The 16,864-nt window shown below is 41.6% G+C and overlaps 1 protein-coding gene across 2 annotated transcripts in view; it reads left to right on the top strand.

The window, feature by feature from the left end:
- The window catches only part of Fras1 (Fraser extracellular matrix complex subunit 1), a 424,489-nt gene that overhangs the window by 344,919 nt on the left and 62,706 nt on the right, over window positions 1-16,864 (top strand). For both annotated transcript variants that reach the window (XM_074041924.1, XM_074041925.1), the window contains 4 exons: window positions 9,846-9,970; window positions 10,242-10,382; window positions 12,018-12,245; window positions 14,423-14,536. In XM_074041924.1, the coding sequence (XP_073898025.1) occupies window positions 9,846-9,970; window positions 10,242-10,382; window positions 12,018-12,245; window positions 14,423-14,536 (608 nt within the window). The remainder of the gene's footprint in view (window positions 1-9,845; window positions 9,971-10,241; window positions 10,383-12,017; window positions 12,246-14,422; window positions 14,537-16,864) is intronic.

Below are 16,864 nucleotides of genomic sequence, written 5' to 3'. Positions count from 1 at the left end.
CACTCCAAATCCACACTGAGCCCTCTCTGTTCCATCTAGCCCAAATCCTCTCTTTCTCTGTCTCTACAAGTAAGAGCATTTTCATAAATTTGATTCCTTCTACATACTAATGATCTCCATTCCCAGGGAGCAAATGTGGACTGCTTATCTTCCTCTCTGAAGGTAGCTAGCTGCTGCTTGGGGAAAAGTGTTTGCCCCACTCGGTGAGAGTGGGTCTATCAGGAGTTGAAGGTAGCATGGGGCCTCTTCTTTCTGAGAACAGAGCAAATTCTAAGCCAGTGTCCTCAATGTAGAGCTATGGTACTTGGGAATGGATGCCTCCTGGATTAGCATTAGCCTCCACTGTGCACAGACTCCCTCTTGATGCTTGTTAGGAAATGGCCTTATCCATAAGCAGGTTGTCCTTCTTGGTCAGCTGGTCATAAAAGGACAGAAAAGGTATAGAAATCCTTTTTCTTTTCCCAGAGTTACTGTAGGGAGCCATATACCTATGTAAACTGTGCAGAAAACAGGCATGAACCTCCTATCCCAGGGGAGAGGCTAAGCTGGATGTCCAGCCTGTTTGCTCTGTCCTTCAAGGTTGAGAGGCCCCACCCTCACAATAGGAATTTCCTCTTCCCCCAGACCTGAAAGATCCTCTTTTTCTTGGGAAATTAAATAAAGACTAATAGTAACTAGGATCAAAGCTAAATTGATGGAACATGAATGCCCCAAAATATAATGGCTTGAATAAGACATTTATTTTCTCACTCAGAATAATCCAAGGACAGGCAGTCCTCAGGCTTGAGGTGGCTTGGAGATCCCTCCTCTGGCCCCAGGTGGCTACTGTACTTGTCATCCGCCATCAGCAGGAAGGGAACAAAAGGCAGGGAGCCCACATCCATTGATCCTTCAGGAGCATTCCTGGAAAAACACATATCACTTTTGTGGGATCATAGTCATGCAAAACGGAGAGGTAACTGGTAGATATAGCTCCTAACACACCCAATTATTTACCTAGTAGTCAGGAGCCATATTTTTCAAGTAGGGGAGGAGTAATATTGGAATATAGCAAACTCTTATCATAGCACTGGTTCTAAAGGGATAGGACATATGGTTGTCACCCCTAGGATACAATCTGTCATACTGACTCAGACAGGGGAAGGGGGACAAGCATTTAGAAGACAGATATAGGGTGCACAAGTCCTGCAATGAACAGGTTATGTCCTGAACCAAATAACTGTTCTGCCTAAAAGGGCAAGAGTGCCAGGAGAGAGAACAATGGACTGTGGCATCTAATTCAAAATCTGAGTCCTTGTCTGGTTTTAATTTTATTCCCAATAGAGCTTGTTGATATCTGCTCAGCTCCATTAGACAATAAACCACACAACTCTTAACACCTTACTGGTTTCAGTCTCGCCCAATGCTTCAAGAAGAGTTGGTTAGCTACTGTTTCTGGAGCAGTCCAAAGACTACCTCATGCTGAATTCCTCTTGCCAATACAACATACCTTCTCTCAAGGTAGAATTGACATGATGGCTCCTTGACCAGATCAAGAAAAATCCTTGACAGTCTGTCAGAATTCCTAAACGTACTTGGGACCCATTACAAGTTCCTCTGCTTATGGGCAAGTAAGGGAATCCCAACGGTCTCCTCTCCTTGTTGAGGCCACCGAAGGCCAAACCTGAGCCTCAGGAACCTAGCATCCAAGCACAGCACAGATAGGTCTTCCCATCTGTGAAGCTTCTTCATTCTGTTTAGAGAAACCTGTTGTTCACAGCTTAGCTTCTATGACTCATAGGTGAGAAGGTTTGTCTCCCTACCCTTGTGGGAACTTGGAACAAGCACCTGTGTATTTTCTCCCAATCTGAGAGCTACGTCATGTCCATCTCATGAGACTCCCTTGCTTTATATCATAAAATCAGCCAAACAGATAGTTCTACCCTCAACGAATCAGAAGCCCTTTTTTCTCCTGTTTATTCATCACCAGTAGTCTTACTGATGAAGGTGAGACCCTCAGGAGGAGGCTAGAAGTAGTAAGTCCTGGGGTCCTCTGGCTGTTGGGAAACTCGCAGGGAATCCTCTCTCACTAAGAGTTAAATTATCAAGACGCAGCACCACAACTTTCCTACTTTCTACTTTGTGCTTGTCACCAAGTCTTCCTTTATTATTTTTGTCTCATTTGTTAATTTTTTGTTTTTGTTTTGACGGTACTGGGGTTTAAACTCATGCTTGCTAGGGAGGCACTCTGCCACTTTAGCCACGTCCCCAGCCCTTTTTTTTACTTTTTAGATATTTTTCAGATAGGGTTTCAGGGCTTTGCCTGGAGCCAGCCTCAGACCATGATCTGCAGAGCTGGGTCACCACACCTAGCCCCAGTCCTCCCGTCTTGACATAGCTAAATTCAAGCTCCTAAAAAGGTGAACTGTCTTTCAAGCAAGTATTTCTTCCCATTCCCTAACTCAGTCCATTGAGATGACTCTTGGCCTTTTAAATTCACTTCTGAAAGTCCTTGAGGAAGTGGACACTTTGCCAGAAACTGTAATATCACCTGAACTAGACTTCAGAATAGAGGTGCAGCATTTTGAGAGTTGATGTAGCTTACACAAGTGACATGGTAATGGAGGAATACACAATTAGGGGAAAAGGGTGAAAGTGAGGACCTCAGAGCAAGGTCCCAGCTTTCACTTGACCACCCCATTGAATGAGTTCAGACTGCCTTCTGGGATGTGGGAGCGGCTGAGTAGATCAAACTCAGTTATGCATGTGGGGTTGGACCATATGGATCCCTTGTTCCTTGGTAGCTTTATATTTCTGTGAAGGTGCTCTGTGTGTGATCGCCTCACATAGAATAAAACTGCAGAAGGGCCCCTGTGAGTTAGTGATGACCTAGGCATAACTGTGCTTTAAGAAGTTCAATAAGCACCAAAGGAAGCATCGTTTCTGTCCACCAGAAGTAAATAGCACTTTTATAAGTACACCCATTCAATTCCTCTTATTAAAAATACTGCAGAATCCTTATGGCTGCAGACAGGACCACCACTGAACAGCTCAAATTAAATCAGATCCTTGGTCTTTCTTGCTACCTGTGTGGTAGCTATCCTGTTCCAGTTTTAGAAATGTCAAAGAATAAAATAAGATAAAATAAAGCTCTGTGTTACATGACTTGCTCTTGCTTTTGTGATACAGAGAGCAGAGGGAAGCATTAAAAAAAAGAAAGAAGTCACAGCAGGTTTTCTGATTGTTCTTTCTGCTTTTCTGTTACAACAGTGGTTCTCTGCTCTGTCAGAACATTAAAGTGACTGAGAATGTGCTTAAAAATAATGATATCCAGACCCACAAATTAGTCTCTGAGGATGGGGGTTAGGCATGAGTGTCTTTTGAAAGCACCTTGTATTAGTCCATTTTCTATTGCTAACAAAATACCTAAACTTGGTACTTTATAAAGAAAAGAGGTTTATTTAGCTCATGGTTTTGGAGAATAAAAGTTCAAGATCAGCTGCTCAGCTTTTGTAAGGGCCTCCTGGTCTGTGTTACCATGTGGTAGATAGAAACATGTCAAGAGCATGTGCAAACTATTCACAATAGCCAAGCTATGGAAACAGCCAAGATGCCCCACCACTGATGAATGGATTAAGAAAATGTGGTATCTATACACAATGGAATTTTATGCAGCCATGAAGAAGAACGAAATGTTATCATTCGCTGGTAAATGGATGGAATTGGAGAACATCATTCTGAGTGAGGTTAGCCTGGCCCAAAAGACCAAAAATCGTATGTTCTCCCTCATATGTGGACATTAGATCAAGGGCAAACATAACAATGGGATTGGACTTTGAGCACATGATAAAAGCGAGAGCACACAAGGGAGGGGTAAGGATAGGTAAGACACCTAAAAAACTAGCTAGCATTTGTTGCCCTTAACGCAGAGAAACTAAAGCAGATACCTTAAAAACAACTGAGGCCAATAGGAGAAGGGGACCAGGAGCTAGAGAAAAGGTGAGATCAAAAAGAATTAACCTAGAAGGTAACACACACGCATAGGAAATTAATGTGAGTCAACTCCCTGTATAGCTATCCTGATCTCAACCAGCAAAAACCCTTGTTCCTCCTATTATTGCTTATACTCTCTCTACAACAAAATTAGAAATAAGGGCAAAATAGTTTCTGCTGGGTACTGAGGGGGTGGGGGGAGAGGGAGGGGGCGGAGTGGGTGGTAAGGGAGGGGGTGGGGGCAGGGGGGAGAAATGACCCAAGCCTTGTATGCACATATGAATAATAAAAGAAAAAAAAAAGAGCATGTGCAAGAAGGAGAGATCATGTGGTGAGACAGGAACCCAGAGACAAGGTAGGAGCCAGTTTTAAACTTTTTATGAGAACCTACTCTAAGAGGAGCTAACTCATTCCATGAGACCAGCATTAATCTCCACCAAGGCTAATACTCCCAATGACTTAATCACCTCCCCATAGACCCCACCACTTCAAGATTCTACTACTTCACGATACCACCACATTGGCGACCAAGCTTCCAACCTTTGAGGGACACTCAGGTCCTATCCAAAGCATGACATTCTGGTCACAGGCTGGGTTGTACATATATTTATATATAGTACTGTATCAAATAGAAGAGTTTCCTTCCTTGCCTTCCTCCCTTCAGTAAGTATTCTTTGGGTAGCTACTGCAAGGGAAATGTATGTTTTGGAGATAGATGGGGGCCATAGAAACAAATATGTACAAATGTGTCAGTAGCTGTGACAGCAACATGACAGAGCACATTGGAAGCCCATAGGACAATTCCAACATGACAGGAAAGACTGCTCAGGGGTAATCCTTTACCAAAGGAGGTTCTTATTTTTTTTTTTTTTTTGGTGGTGATATTGGGTTTGAACTCAGGGCCTTGCACTTGCTAGGCATTTGCTCTACCACTTGAACCATGCCCTCCCCAGCCCTTTTTGCTTCAGTTACTTTTATAATAAGCTCTCACATTTATGCCTGGTCTGTTCTAGCCCAGCACCCACCACCTTGCCCAGCTTTATTGGTTGAGATGGTATCTTATGAACTTTTTGTCCATATTGGGTTTGGAACCACAATCCTCCAGATCTCTACCTTCTGACTAGCTAGGAATACAGGTGTGAGCCCCTGCTCCTGCCTATAAGTGTTCTGTTTATTCCACCCTCACTTGGTGTTGTGACAGCACCAAAATAGGATGCACCCCTGTGGGGAATGAATTATGAGAAGCCTATGAGAACTTGACATAAGCACAGTTGTGTCAAATCGGCAGGGTGAGTTTGGCATGGCCCCAGTCGCAGAAGAGAGCTAGAGCAAAATGCAGCATGGCTGAAGTAGGATCACAGGTTTCTCTTGTTACAATGTCACGCCCCTCCCCAAGAGCTGTTGCTCCACCTTCTTGTTTATAAAAGACTCGCTGAAGAAGGGGAGTGGTGGGGATTGGTTGAGGATTGGATTGGGTGTTGATTGATTGACTGCTTGAGAGTGATGGAAGCTACTGCCTGGGCAGCTTACAAGAATGCTACTGCTGCTGCTGCTGGCTGTTGTTTGTCTGCGAGTCTGAGGGCCAAGACTTTAAGAGAGATTAAGGAAAACATGGGACAGTGCAAGTCTAAGGAAAGAGACTTTAAAGAATAGAAAAGAAGAAAGACTTTACAACTAAGGTTTTAAAGAAGCAAAAAGAAGCAGAGTAAAAGAGGAGTTAATAGAGGAAAGAAGCAATGAGGCTGCTGTGCGTCTCCATCCAAATGCCCAGCACACCTGGCCCCAACTTTCTGCAGGTCTGTCTTCTATCCTTTGTCCTTCTGCATCTCCAGTCGCCCCCAGTTAGATCAGCAGGAACAAGAGCTTGCGAGGCTCGTGAGACACCCCTTGTTAGCTTGGATTTTCTCTGAGAGCAGAGGCATTTGAAGGTGTCGGGGCCATTATAAAATAGTATCTATCACAGACCAGGCAGCTTAAGCAGCAAAATCTTACTGTGTCACAGTTTTAGGGGCAGAAGTTTGAGTTCAAGGTGCCACTGAGGACTGTGAGGGAAGGATCTGTAGATGGTCATGTCATGTACCTGTTGGTATTCTCCCTGTACAGATCTGTGTCTAAATTTCTCGTTAGCATGACATCAACCATATTCAATTAGGGCCCACCCTAATGACCTCACGTCACCAGACTGCATCTGCAAGGACTCTGCTTCCAAATCAGGTCACATTTGGAGACATGGAGAGTTGGGATCTCAACATGTGAAGCTGAGGTGAGGCAAAGCATAGCTCAACCCATAACCAAGGCTCTGGAGGAGATCTGAGCCAGAAGGCTGAGAGTTCCCACGGCAAGAGCTGCTGCAGTGAGACATGCATGACATGCACAGAGCCACCATAGCTGTGCTGAAAGCCAGTGGCAGAAGAAGATAAATTTCTCCAGAGATGCTTTCCTCCACCCAGCTTCCCTGACCAGGACTGAGCTTTCTCTGACATGAGGGCCTTCCGGGGGGAATTAGAAAAGCTGACAGGGTTAATGTGGGTCTCCCTAACACTGCCACATACATAGTTTAGCCAGCAGGTTGGTGACTGCAAACACCTTCATTGGGATTAAAAGCCTTCAATACTTCAAACAACAGCTACCCACTGTGACAGCCAGTAGGGGAATATGTTATTAGAAACACCAGTGTGCTGGCAAGTCAGGAACTGATGTCTTCCAGTACCCAGTTAGCAAAGGCTAAAATTTAACAAATGAAAAGTGTGCAGGGATTGAAAGTCTGGGCTCAATGGAACCTCTTAGATAAATACACTCACCAGATACTCTTCAAGTACCTGCCAGGTGCTAGGAACTGTTCTAGGTGCACGTAAGTGAAGAAGCCAGTAAAAAAGCTGAAGTGGTGATACATGCCTGTAATTCCAGCACTCAAAGAGCTGAGTCAGGAGAAAAAGTTGCAAGCCAACCTGACCTACACAGTGATACCCCGTCTCAAAAAAGAAAGGGAGGGAGGGAGAAAAACAGGGAGGGAGAGAGGAAGGAAGAAAGGAAGGAAGGAAGGAAGGGGGTAGGGAAGGAAGGAGGGAGGGAATGAAGGAAATGAAACCAGAAAAAAATCTTTGTCCTCTTGAAGATTTTGTGATTATGGATATCATTTTAATAATATTAAACCCCATCAAAGACAAGAAAGACGCTATAGTTAATAAAGTATTTTAGAGGGGATGATTCAAAATTACATTAATGGTGATATTTCAATGGTAGCTGTATTAGTGTTTTTTGATTCTTTCCTACTTTTTTGTTTTTCATATTTTCTTTAATAGACATATGTTACTTGTATTTTTTTTTTTAAAGCTAAAGAATAGGGTGAAATCCAAGCAGGTCCATTCCAGGAAACTTACAAAAAGTACTAGCTGCCATCAACTTTGGAATTAGAGTCCCTTGGCTTCTAGTCCCAGCAGCTGCCTTCTTAGTAGCTCTGTGACAGGTTACCCAGTTTTTTAATTATGTAAATAATTCTATTACTATGCCATAATGTATAAAAATGGGCGTAATATGCCTACCTTGACTTTTCAGAGTTGTTAAAAGATAAAATTCAACATATGCAAGCCTGAAATAAGGTTCTGCCATGGTGGATGCTTGACGTGTGTTGAACTGAATATTCGGCGCCGTCCTCTAAGACTAAGCAAAGAGCTCTTAGATATGGCTAGGAGGAGGAAGGTAAAATGGTCACCATTTCGGAAAAACAGCTTGGTAGTTTCCTAAAATATTAATTATACACCTAGCACATTTTCTAGTTATTCCGCTGCTAGACATTTAAAACTTATGTCCATACATAGATGGGTACTCAGGTAATCATAGAGCCTTATTTGTATTAGGACCAAACTAAATGCCCACCACCAAGTGAGTAAAGAAATTATGATTTAGCTACACAATTAATTACTACTCCTCAGCAATAAAAAGGAATAGCTACTAATACAGGCCAAATCTTAAAATAATTAGGCTACATGGAAGAAACCATACACAAAATAGTACATGCTTCATGATTCTGTTTATTTAAAAAAATAGAAAAAGTGCCAACTAACTTCTAGTGTCAGAAGCAACTCATTGGTACATGAACTGTACCATGCTTTGGGTGGGAGAGGGGTTGGAGAATAGAAGGATTATGAAGGTCAATTGAAACTTTTGGAGTGATGGTTAGGTTTAGTATTTTGGTTGAGGAGATAGTTTCATGGGAGTGCCAATGCTTGTGAAATTAAACCCTTTAAATATTTGTAATTTGTTATATGTCAATTTTAGCAAAAATTATTAAAAATTATCAGTAAAATAATTTTGTTCAATAAAAATGTAAAATAGAAGACAAAATCTTAATCAGTCACAGTGTTAGACTCTCATAAAAGGAACAAGGTAGACAGTTGATTGTGTGAATGCAGAACAGGTATTTTCCCATGGACCATGAGGATGGATTCCCAGTGAGGGAAGAGACTTAAATTTCTCAGTGCAGCTAGTCTGAAGTTATTAAATTTTTAAAGAATGGTATGGATTTCTGTCCAGAACCACAAGACAAAGCTATAAGACAGGGAGCTACATCTCTTGCCTGTCAAGAACTGATGAAGCAAGCACAGAAATATAAAATGCCTCATCCGAAAATCAATGCCATGGTAGTCAGAAGGCTGTTGGATCTGGGTGAAAATTTTCAGATGGTAAAGAGAGATGCAAATGTAAAGCATGTGGGCTGATTTTTTTCTTTTTAAGGATAAAGCAGTGATCTGGTTGTCATACTTATAAATAGAAAATAGTCAAAGTAGAGTCTCTATTTTTTAATAGAAAAGCCAAATAGGTTTTTTCTAGGATTAACAATAACAATAAATAAATAAATAAATAAATAAAGCCTAGGAAGCAGCAAACAAATTTCAGGGCCATAGTAAAGGATAAGATAAAATGGATTAGTACCCTACACCCAGAATCAGAAAGAGGAGACTTATGCTAAGAGACTAAAAGACTTGATTTTGTTTCCATCTTGACTGGCACCAGAGAAAGAGCCTCCATAGTCCCAAGATAGCAGCAAGGAATCTGGACTGTTTCTGCTAAGTGATGCTATGCATTTAGAAACAGAGTTGCTGTTCATTTATGGAATAGCTTATCATCTAAAATTGCTTTATAATTGCTTTTTACTGTTAAAATGATGCTATAAAACACTTAACATAATTTTTCTATGTCATGTTATTAAAGGATGTTATTTTTTCAGGTAGTTTCCAGTTTGATATAGAATGATCATTCAAGCCCCAAAGTCATATAGTAAGTTCCGTCACTGCCTGATGGGCTAAAATGGTATATGAGCAGCTAAGATCATAGACCTGAGGCTTGAAAAGGACCTTGAAAGCTCTCCAGTAAAATGAAAGAGGCCAGGGATGGCTCACCAATCACACAAACAAGGCTATGTGTAGCCAAACTCTATAACTCCAGTGCTCAAAAGCTAAACCATCATAGGATTAAAAATTAGGGCACATTTCTAGAAAGGACTGTGAGTTGTGGAGGAATGTGAGACTTAAGAGAGAGGGGTTTGGAGAATGAGGCCATGGCTCCACCTTCCACAGGTTTTGTCCACTGAATAAACCCCAAGAGAAAGGAGAGGAACATTTATTGAACACCTGCCCTTGCCTTGGCACACAGTAAATGCCTGGGTAATAAAATTAGCAAGTGTTCCCACCAAACATATGCTGTTGCAGAAACCAGAATCCACGAACAACTGAACAAGAAGGTCCTTGAGGGCAGAACACAAATGCAATGTGAAAAATACAGAGACTCTAGTTGCTGAGAGAATATTTCCCTGGCTTTTGAGGAGTGGCTTGCATTTGGATGTCTTTCCTGTTTCTCTCTCCCCCTTTCACTAGGTCTCCAGATTAGTTCCTTTACTCAAGCTGACCTGACTTCACGAAATGTTCAATATGTCCATTCTAGTGAGGCTGAGAAACACTCAGATGCCTTCATCTTTGTGCTGTCTGATGGAGTCAGTGAGGTAGGTGAGGACCTGGGTTCCATCCTTGAGTGGATATTGATTCCTAGCTGTCTTCTCTGCATGGACTGAGCAGAAAGGCTGGTGATACAAAAGCATCATTTTCCTCTGCTGTCAGCCAAGAAATAGGAGGTTCCATCAGCCACCTGGGCTGGTGTCTAAGTGTATTCACTTTAGGGCTCCTGGAGAATTAGACATAGAAGAATGGTGTGAAAGAGATTGCAGAATGCACCTGCCTACTTGTTGGATGGCCACATGCACATTCCCATCCTAGGTGACTCAGACCTTCCACATCACTCTTCACCCTGTGGACGACTCGCTGCCTGTCGTGCAGAGCTGGGGGATGCGGGTGCAGGAGGGCGTGAGGAAGACCATCACAGAATTTGAGCTCAAGGCAGTAGATGCAGACACAGAGGTAAGGGCACTCCCCTGGGATCTCTGGCCTAGGGAATGACAGAGCTGGTGGCAACTATTGCTTTGTGGCTGCACACCCCGATGGCGAGGCACAGTGGTAAGGAATGTGCAGGCATCCTTAGAACATGTGAACACAGAAGATTCTGTGGCCTTCTTGGGAAGGGCCAAGAAGATCACATTGTTTTTAAACCCCTCATAACATCAAAATATATTCATGCTCTCCCCTGTTTACATTTGACAATGCTGGGTTTTTTATTATTATTTTGATGATGATGATGATTCATAGAAAATCAGGTAGATGACATTTCACCCAGTGTTTTTCTTAATTCCGTTTTAAAGTGACCACAGATTTTTCTGCACATATCCACTTTTCCCTCATTTCACCTCTGTATCCAGACTTCTCCTATGGTATCTAATCATCCCAATTTGAGCATCCTCAAAGATAAGGGCTTGTACAGTAACACTGAGCAGATGGAGACTACACTGTAGTTCTAATGGTGCATCTGACATTGGGACATGACTTAGCTCATGTGATACATACCACCACACTTACTAATTAGCTCTACGTGCTGCTCCCTCCCTTGCCAGCACTCATTCATTCATTTTTTCATCAAATGTTTATTACCTAATAGGTTCTAGACTCTACTCTTGATGCTAAAAGCAGTGGTGTGAACAAAGCTATCTGTTCCCTTTAGTTGGGAGAAAAGACAGGAAAGAAAGAACAGATCCTATCAGATAACATGAAATAAAGAGGTAGAGATTGATGGGTGTGCCTTTTTCATTTTTGTTTTTCCTTTTTGTTTCAGAGATAGGCTTCTTAATTCTGTAACCCAGGCTGGTCTTGAACTCACAATCTTCCTACCTCTGTCTTCTGAGTGCTGGGATCTGGGATTATAGGCATGCACCACCACATCTGGGCAAGGGGTGCTATTTTCAACAGAGTGGTCAGGGAAGGCCTTTCTGAGGAGTTCATATTGGAGCAGAGAAATCATTAAGTGAAGGATCAGGGTGTTATGCAGTTACCTAGGAGAATTCACTGTCCAGGCAGAGAAGCTAGAAGTGCAAAGTTATCCCGAGGATAACTGCAACAAAGATTACAAGAAGCCAAGAGGCTGGAACCCAGTGAATAAGTGGGAAGGAAGAGTGAGACCAGAGAAGGACCCTGGAACCAGGCCATGCTATGTCAGTAGAAACCACTGGAAAGTCTTGAGCAGAGTTTATGCCTCTTTCTTTTTCCTTCTACAGGTCACCTTAGAAGCAGCAATTAGAAAATGAGACCTTAGTTTCTGTAGGGTCTCTATAGATAAGTGTTAGGAAAGTAAAGGAAGTGTATAGTTCCTTTAGTTCTTAAAGGTCTACTTCCTGCCATCTCAATAGAAGTTAAAACTGTAGGCTTCCCCTATGACCTGAAGAGAAGAAATTCCCATGTTTTAGTGTTAAAACTGAAGGCACCAGAATGCAAGTCCAATTTTAGTAGATGGTTTTTCTCTTTAGCTTTGTTTTGGGCATTTAAAAAGAAAATGCAATCCTTGTTTGATAAGTGGTTCTGTTTCTCTTGACTACCAGTTGGCCACCATTCACTCACTCAGCTGGTTTCTGTTATGAAGTTCCCTCTTGCTTTTTCCCTCCTGGACAGGCAAACTCTGTCACATTCACCATTGTGCAGCCCCCACGCCATGGCACCATAGAGAGAACCACCAGGGGGCAGCACTTCCACCTTACCTCCACCTTCACCATGGAAGACATCTACCAGAATCGGGTCAGCTACAGCCATGATGGCAGCAACTCCCTCAAAGACCGGTTCACCTTCACTGTTTCTGATGGGACCAACCCATTCTTCATCATTGAGGAAGGAGGAAAAGAGGTGAGGGGCACAGATAGAGAAGGTCTGCCCTGCATGCAAGAAACACAACAGATTCTTGCACAGCTTGCGGTTCTTCCTCTGTTAATTTACTGGCTTATTGCTCTTAGGCAAATCACTTCTCTCAGTCTCAGTTTTTCATCTGTACAATGAGCACAGTAGTAATCACAGATGCAAATACTTAGTGTTAGGATCAAAGGGGGCAGTCCTCATAAAGTGTTTAACACTGTTCGGAAAATAGTGAGGGCCTCACTAGCAGATGATAATTGTTAGTATTACTGTTTCTTCTTTCTTTATAGCCTACCCTTACTCCTTGAGTTTTTCTCTCATCTGGATTTTCAATAGTATCACACGACTCTAGACTGTCTTTCTGTTTTTGGACTAAGATCCCTCAGTCCAACCAGAGTTTCTCAGTCTTTGAGAAATAGCAGTGGTTAGGAGCATGGCTTTTATATCCAAGAGATACTGATTTAAATTTTGGCTCTGTCACAAGATAAGTGACAGTGTCATCTAACGTTTCTAAGCTTCACCTACCCTGTCTGTACAATGGGAGTGATATTTATTCTCCTGATGTACAGAAAGCACCAAGCCCTGTGCCAGGCACACAGGAAACATCATATAATGTATAGCTGTAATCATCATCATCATTGTCATTTTAGGACCAGCTTTTCTCTTGAGGTCGTGCAATTGCCCAGCCTTACTTCCTAGAATTACTGCTTTCTGACAAACAACTGTCCAGATAAAAAAAAACCAACAAAACACCAAACAACTTTTAGATTCCCTGTTCAAGTCCTCTGTCTACTGCCACTGCCTTCCCCACATTTAACTGATTCCTTCATTCCTTAGCAACGTCCTGCTGTGCCATAAACCTCCTCTGGGAATAACCGCACCTCCCAAGTAAGGAGACAGGGACGCCCCTACTTCCCACACATCAGTGCCTGAACCTGCAGAAGCAGCTTTAGTGAGCAGCTTGCTCATGCCCTAATGTGCCTTCAAGACAAAAGGGTACACTCAGTTCTGCAGGTTTGCTTTCCTAGGCTGTTGCTGAATGATTGTTTTCCTGCCAGGGAGATCCTCCTGTGTCCTTCAAAGACACAGAAGGTCATCCTCAGCTGACCAGTGTGTCATGGGCGGCTCTCGTGATTGCTCTGCTGTCTGATGCTGCAGCACCACTTGGCAGCCCATCACTGTTTGGTTTTTATTTTCTTCCCACTGTAGCTGCTCCCCAGATAGTTAGACTTTCAAAAGGGAAAAAAAGATTTCAAGATGTATCAGCAAGAAGCTTGTAAGCATAAGAGAACAGAACAGGTCTTCCGAGGGACTGTGTCCTTTTAATAATGGGAGTTACTTAGAAGGTGGGTTGTAGAAGACTAAAAAGCCAGCATCTTGCTCCCCTTAATTCCACCTTGATGTATCCGCTCAGGATGGGTGAGGTGTTCCCTAGGATCCCGTGTGTGTGTGTGTGTGTGTGTGTGTGTGTGTGTGTGTAATTATCAACTAAACTTCCTTTTGCTATTCCCACAAATGCTTTTATTCTTGATTTCTTCTGCTTCTTTTCCCCATAGAAATAGTTGTTCTTCAAAACAAACAAAGGGAAGGAAAAAGAGAACATCTCTTCTTATGGAAGCCTCTTGTCATGTCTGACATAATCCCACCTCCAGACTTTGACATTGACATTCTAATGATGATTTTTGGAAGTCTTCCATGAAAATTCTTACAAGGGTTATTGAAAGAAAAATATCTTGTGGATTATTTCATCTTAGGCAATATTGACTTCAACTAAGGAAGTGTAAATACAGCCAGGCATAGTGATATACACCTGTGTTCCCAGCTACTCTGGAGGCTGAGGAGAGAAGATTGCTTGAACACTGAAGTTCAAGACCAGCCTGGGCAACACAGCAAGACCCCATCTTAAAAAAAAAAAAAAATCCAAGGCATGAGTGTGTAAAAACCAGCTTTTATAACAGTTGCTATTCCAGCAAAAGTGCCACTTGTATTTCACTTCTTTTCCCATCTGGTTCTCACCTGGGCAGCCAGCATTCTCCCTGAGGCTTCATACCATGATGAGAAGGGGTGGATGCTGCCAGCTACCCGTTCTTTATCTCTCGGTGTCAACAGATTTCAGGTTTTTCTGCTTTAGAGGTCCTTGGTGATGAGATTTCTTTTCTGGCTCTCCACAGATTACAACTGCAGCACCTCAGCAGTTCCGAGTAGACATCCTCCCTGTAGATGACGGCACTCCTAGAATTGTCACCAACTTGGGGCTCCAATGGCTGGAGTATATGGATGGCAAGGTAAAGCCTGTCCCATCTGCCACATCTACCCAACGCGGGTAGAATCCTTATGCATGACAATGACTTACAAGTAGAAATCAAGTTCATATGTACATGGCTTCCTAGGCAAGATGATTTTTCTAAGTTTTTGGCAAGCTCCAAGAGTTTGGTTATGATTCTTTATTAGTGAAGATTGTTAGGATTGATTAAGATGGCTTATCTTTTAATATGCTCTTATGAAAGACTCCCAAAATATGGTAGGTCAAACAAGAGAGAAGTGGTTTTTTTTCTTCACATACATGATACAAGTGTAAGTGTTTAGTCTAGGGCTCTACCAGACCACTTGGAGATACAAATTCCTTCTATCGTACTGTTTTGCTATCACAGCTGGTTACTGTTGACTGTATGGCCAAATTTCTCTAGAAATTCATCAATATTCCAGCCCAAGGAAAGGGTAAAGGCAGAGAATTAAAGGGCAAGGAACTTCATTTTAAGCAAAGTGATACAGAAATTGAACATGTCACTTGCACTTATTGTCTAGTAGCAAGAATGAGTCATGTGGCCCCAGATATTTCAGAGGAGGCTAGTAAATAGTGTCTCTAGCTGAATAGGCAGGTGCTCAGCAAACACTTGAAGTGGGGAAGAATGGACTTAGAAACATTAAGGGTTTATCATAGACAGGAAAAAAGAAAGCGCATTTGCAGGTGAGTGTCCTTGGAGGAATTGTACATTGGAAATCTTTCTCCATCTTCTAAATTCCCATAATTTTAACCTGGTATCTTGTGAAGCACTAAATTCACATCTGTACCCAATCATAGTGCATTTCTTCCCTTTAGTTCCAAACTGATCTCTTTGGTGGGTGGGATTCTCTCTAGGATGTGGCTTTGTTCATCACCATGGAAGTGATTAGTTGTTTGTACATGTAGCTGTTATGCTGTAGCTTCCCAGGGAACTGGTTGGGTTTCTTAAAATAAATGAAACGAAATGAGTGCAGATTCCATTTTTGTCCTATTTGAACTTTTCCTCAATAGTCAGAATGATTATTGTCTCATCACTCTCCAACTGGGCCTATACCTTCTGTAGTATAGTTTGAAGGCAAATGGTTGATACATCTAGCCTCTTCTTACTCAGAATTGCTCTGGCTATTTGGGGTCTTTTGTGCTTTCATATGAACTTTAGTATTAATTTTTCTACTTCTGCAAAGAATGTCATTGGAATTTTGGTGGGAATTGACTTGAATATAATATAACCATTTTTACAATATTGATTCTGCTAACCCATGAACCTGGGAGGTCTTTCCATCTTCTAATGTCTACTTTGATCTCTTTCTTCAGTGTTTTAGAGTTTCCATTGTACAGATTATCACCTCCTTTGTTGAATTTATTCCTAGGTTGGTTTGTTTGTTTGTTTGTTTTGAGGCTATTGTGAATGGAATTGTTTTCCTGATTTACTTCTCAGCCTGTTTGCTGTTGGTATATTGAAAAGCTACTAATTTGTATATGTTGATTTTATATCCTGCTACTTGCTGCAAGTGTTTTTAAGATCTAAGGTTTTTAGGTTCTTTTAGGTTTAAGATCATATCATCAGCAAATAGGGATAATTTGACTTCTTCCTTTCCTATTTATATCTATTTTATTTCTTTCTCTTGTCTTATTACTCTGGCTAAAAGTTCAAGTACTATATTGACTAAGACTAGAAAAAGTGACACTCCTGTCTTGTTCCTGACTTTAGAGAAAATGATTTCAGCTTTTGTTTTGTTTAGTATTACGTTCACTATAGTTTTGCCAAATATAACCTTCATTATGTTGAGATACATTTCTTCTATTTCTAGTTTCTTCTGAGCTTTTGTTATGAAAGGATGTTGAATTTTGTCAAAGGCCTTTTTTCTGAATCTGTTGAATTGATCATGTGGTTTTGTCCTTGATTTTTTTATGTGCTATATTATATTTATTGATTTGCATATGTTGACCATGATTATATCCCTGGAATGAAACCAACCCACTCATGGTGTACTTTCTTGTTAATGTGTCATTGAATTAAGTTTGAAAGTATTTTATTGAGAATTTTTGTGTCTATGTTTATCAAAGAAATTGGTATATAACTTTTTTGTTACTGTAGTGTCCTTACCCGGCTTTGATATTATACTGGTGTCATAGAATGAGTCTGATAGCATTCCTTCCCTTTGTACTTTTTGGAATAGTTTGAGAAGCCTTGGTATGAGATCTTCTTTAATGGTCAGATAGAATTCAGCAGTAACCCATCCAATCCTGGGTTTTTGTTGAGAGACTCTTTATTGCTATTTAAATCTCATTACTCATTATAGATCTGTTTTATATCAATTTTGATTGG

The sequence above is a fragment of the Castor canadensis genome, chromosome 9 (assembly GCF_047511655.1).
Source record: "Castor canadensis chromosome 9, mCasCan1.hap1v2, whole genome shotgun sequence".
NCBI classification, from domain to species: Eukaryota; Metazoa; Chordata; class Mammalia; order Rodentia; family Castoridae; genus Castor; species Castor canadensis.
This window is presented reverse-complemented; position numbering and strand designations above follow the sequence as displayed.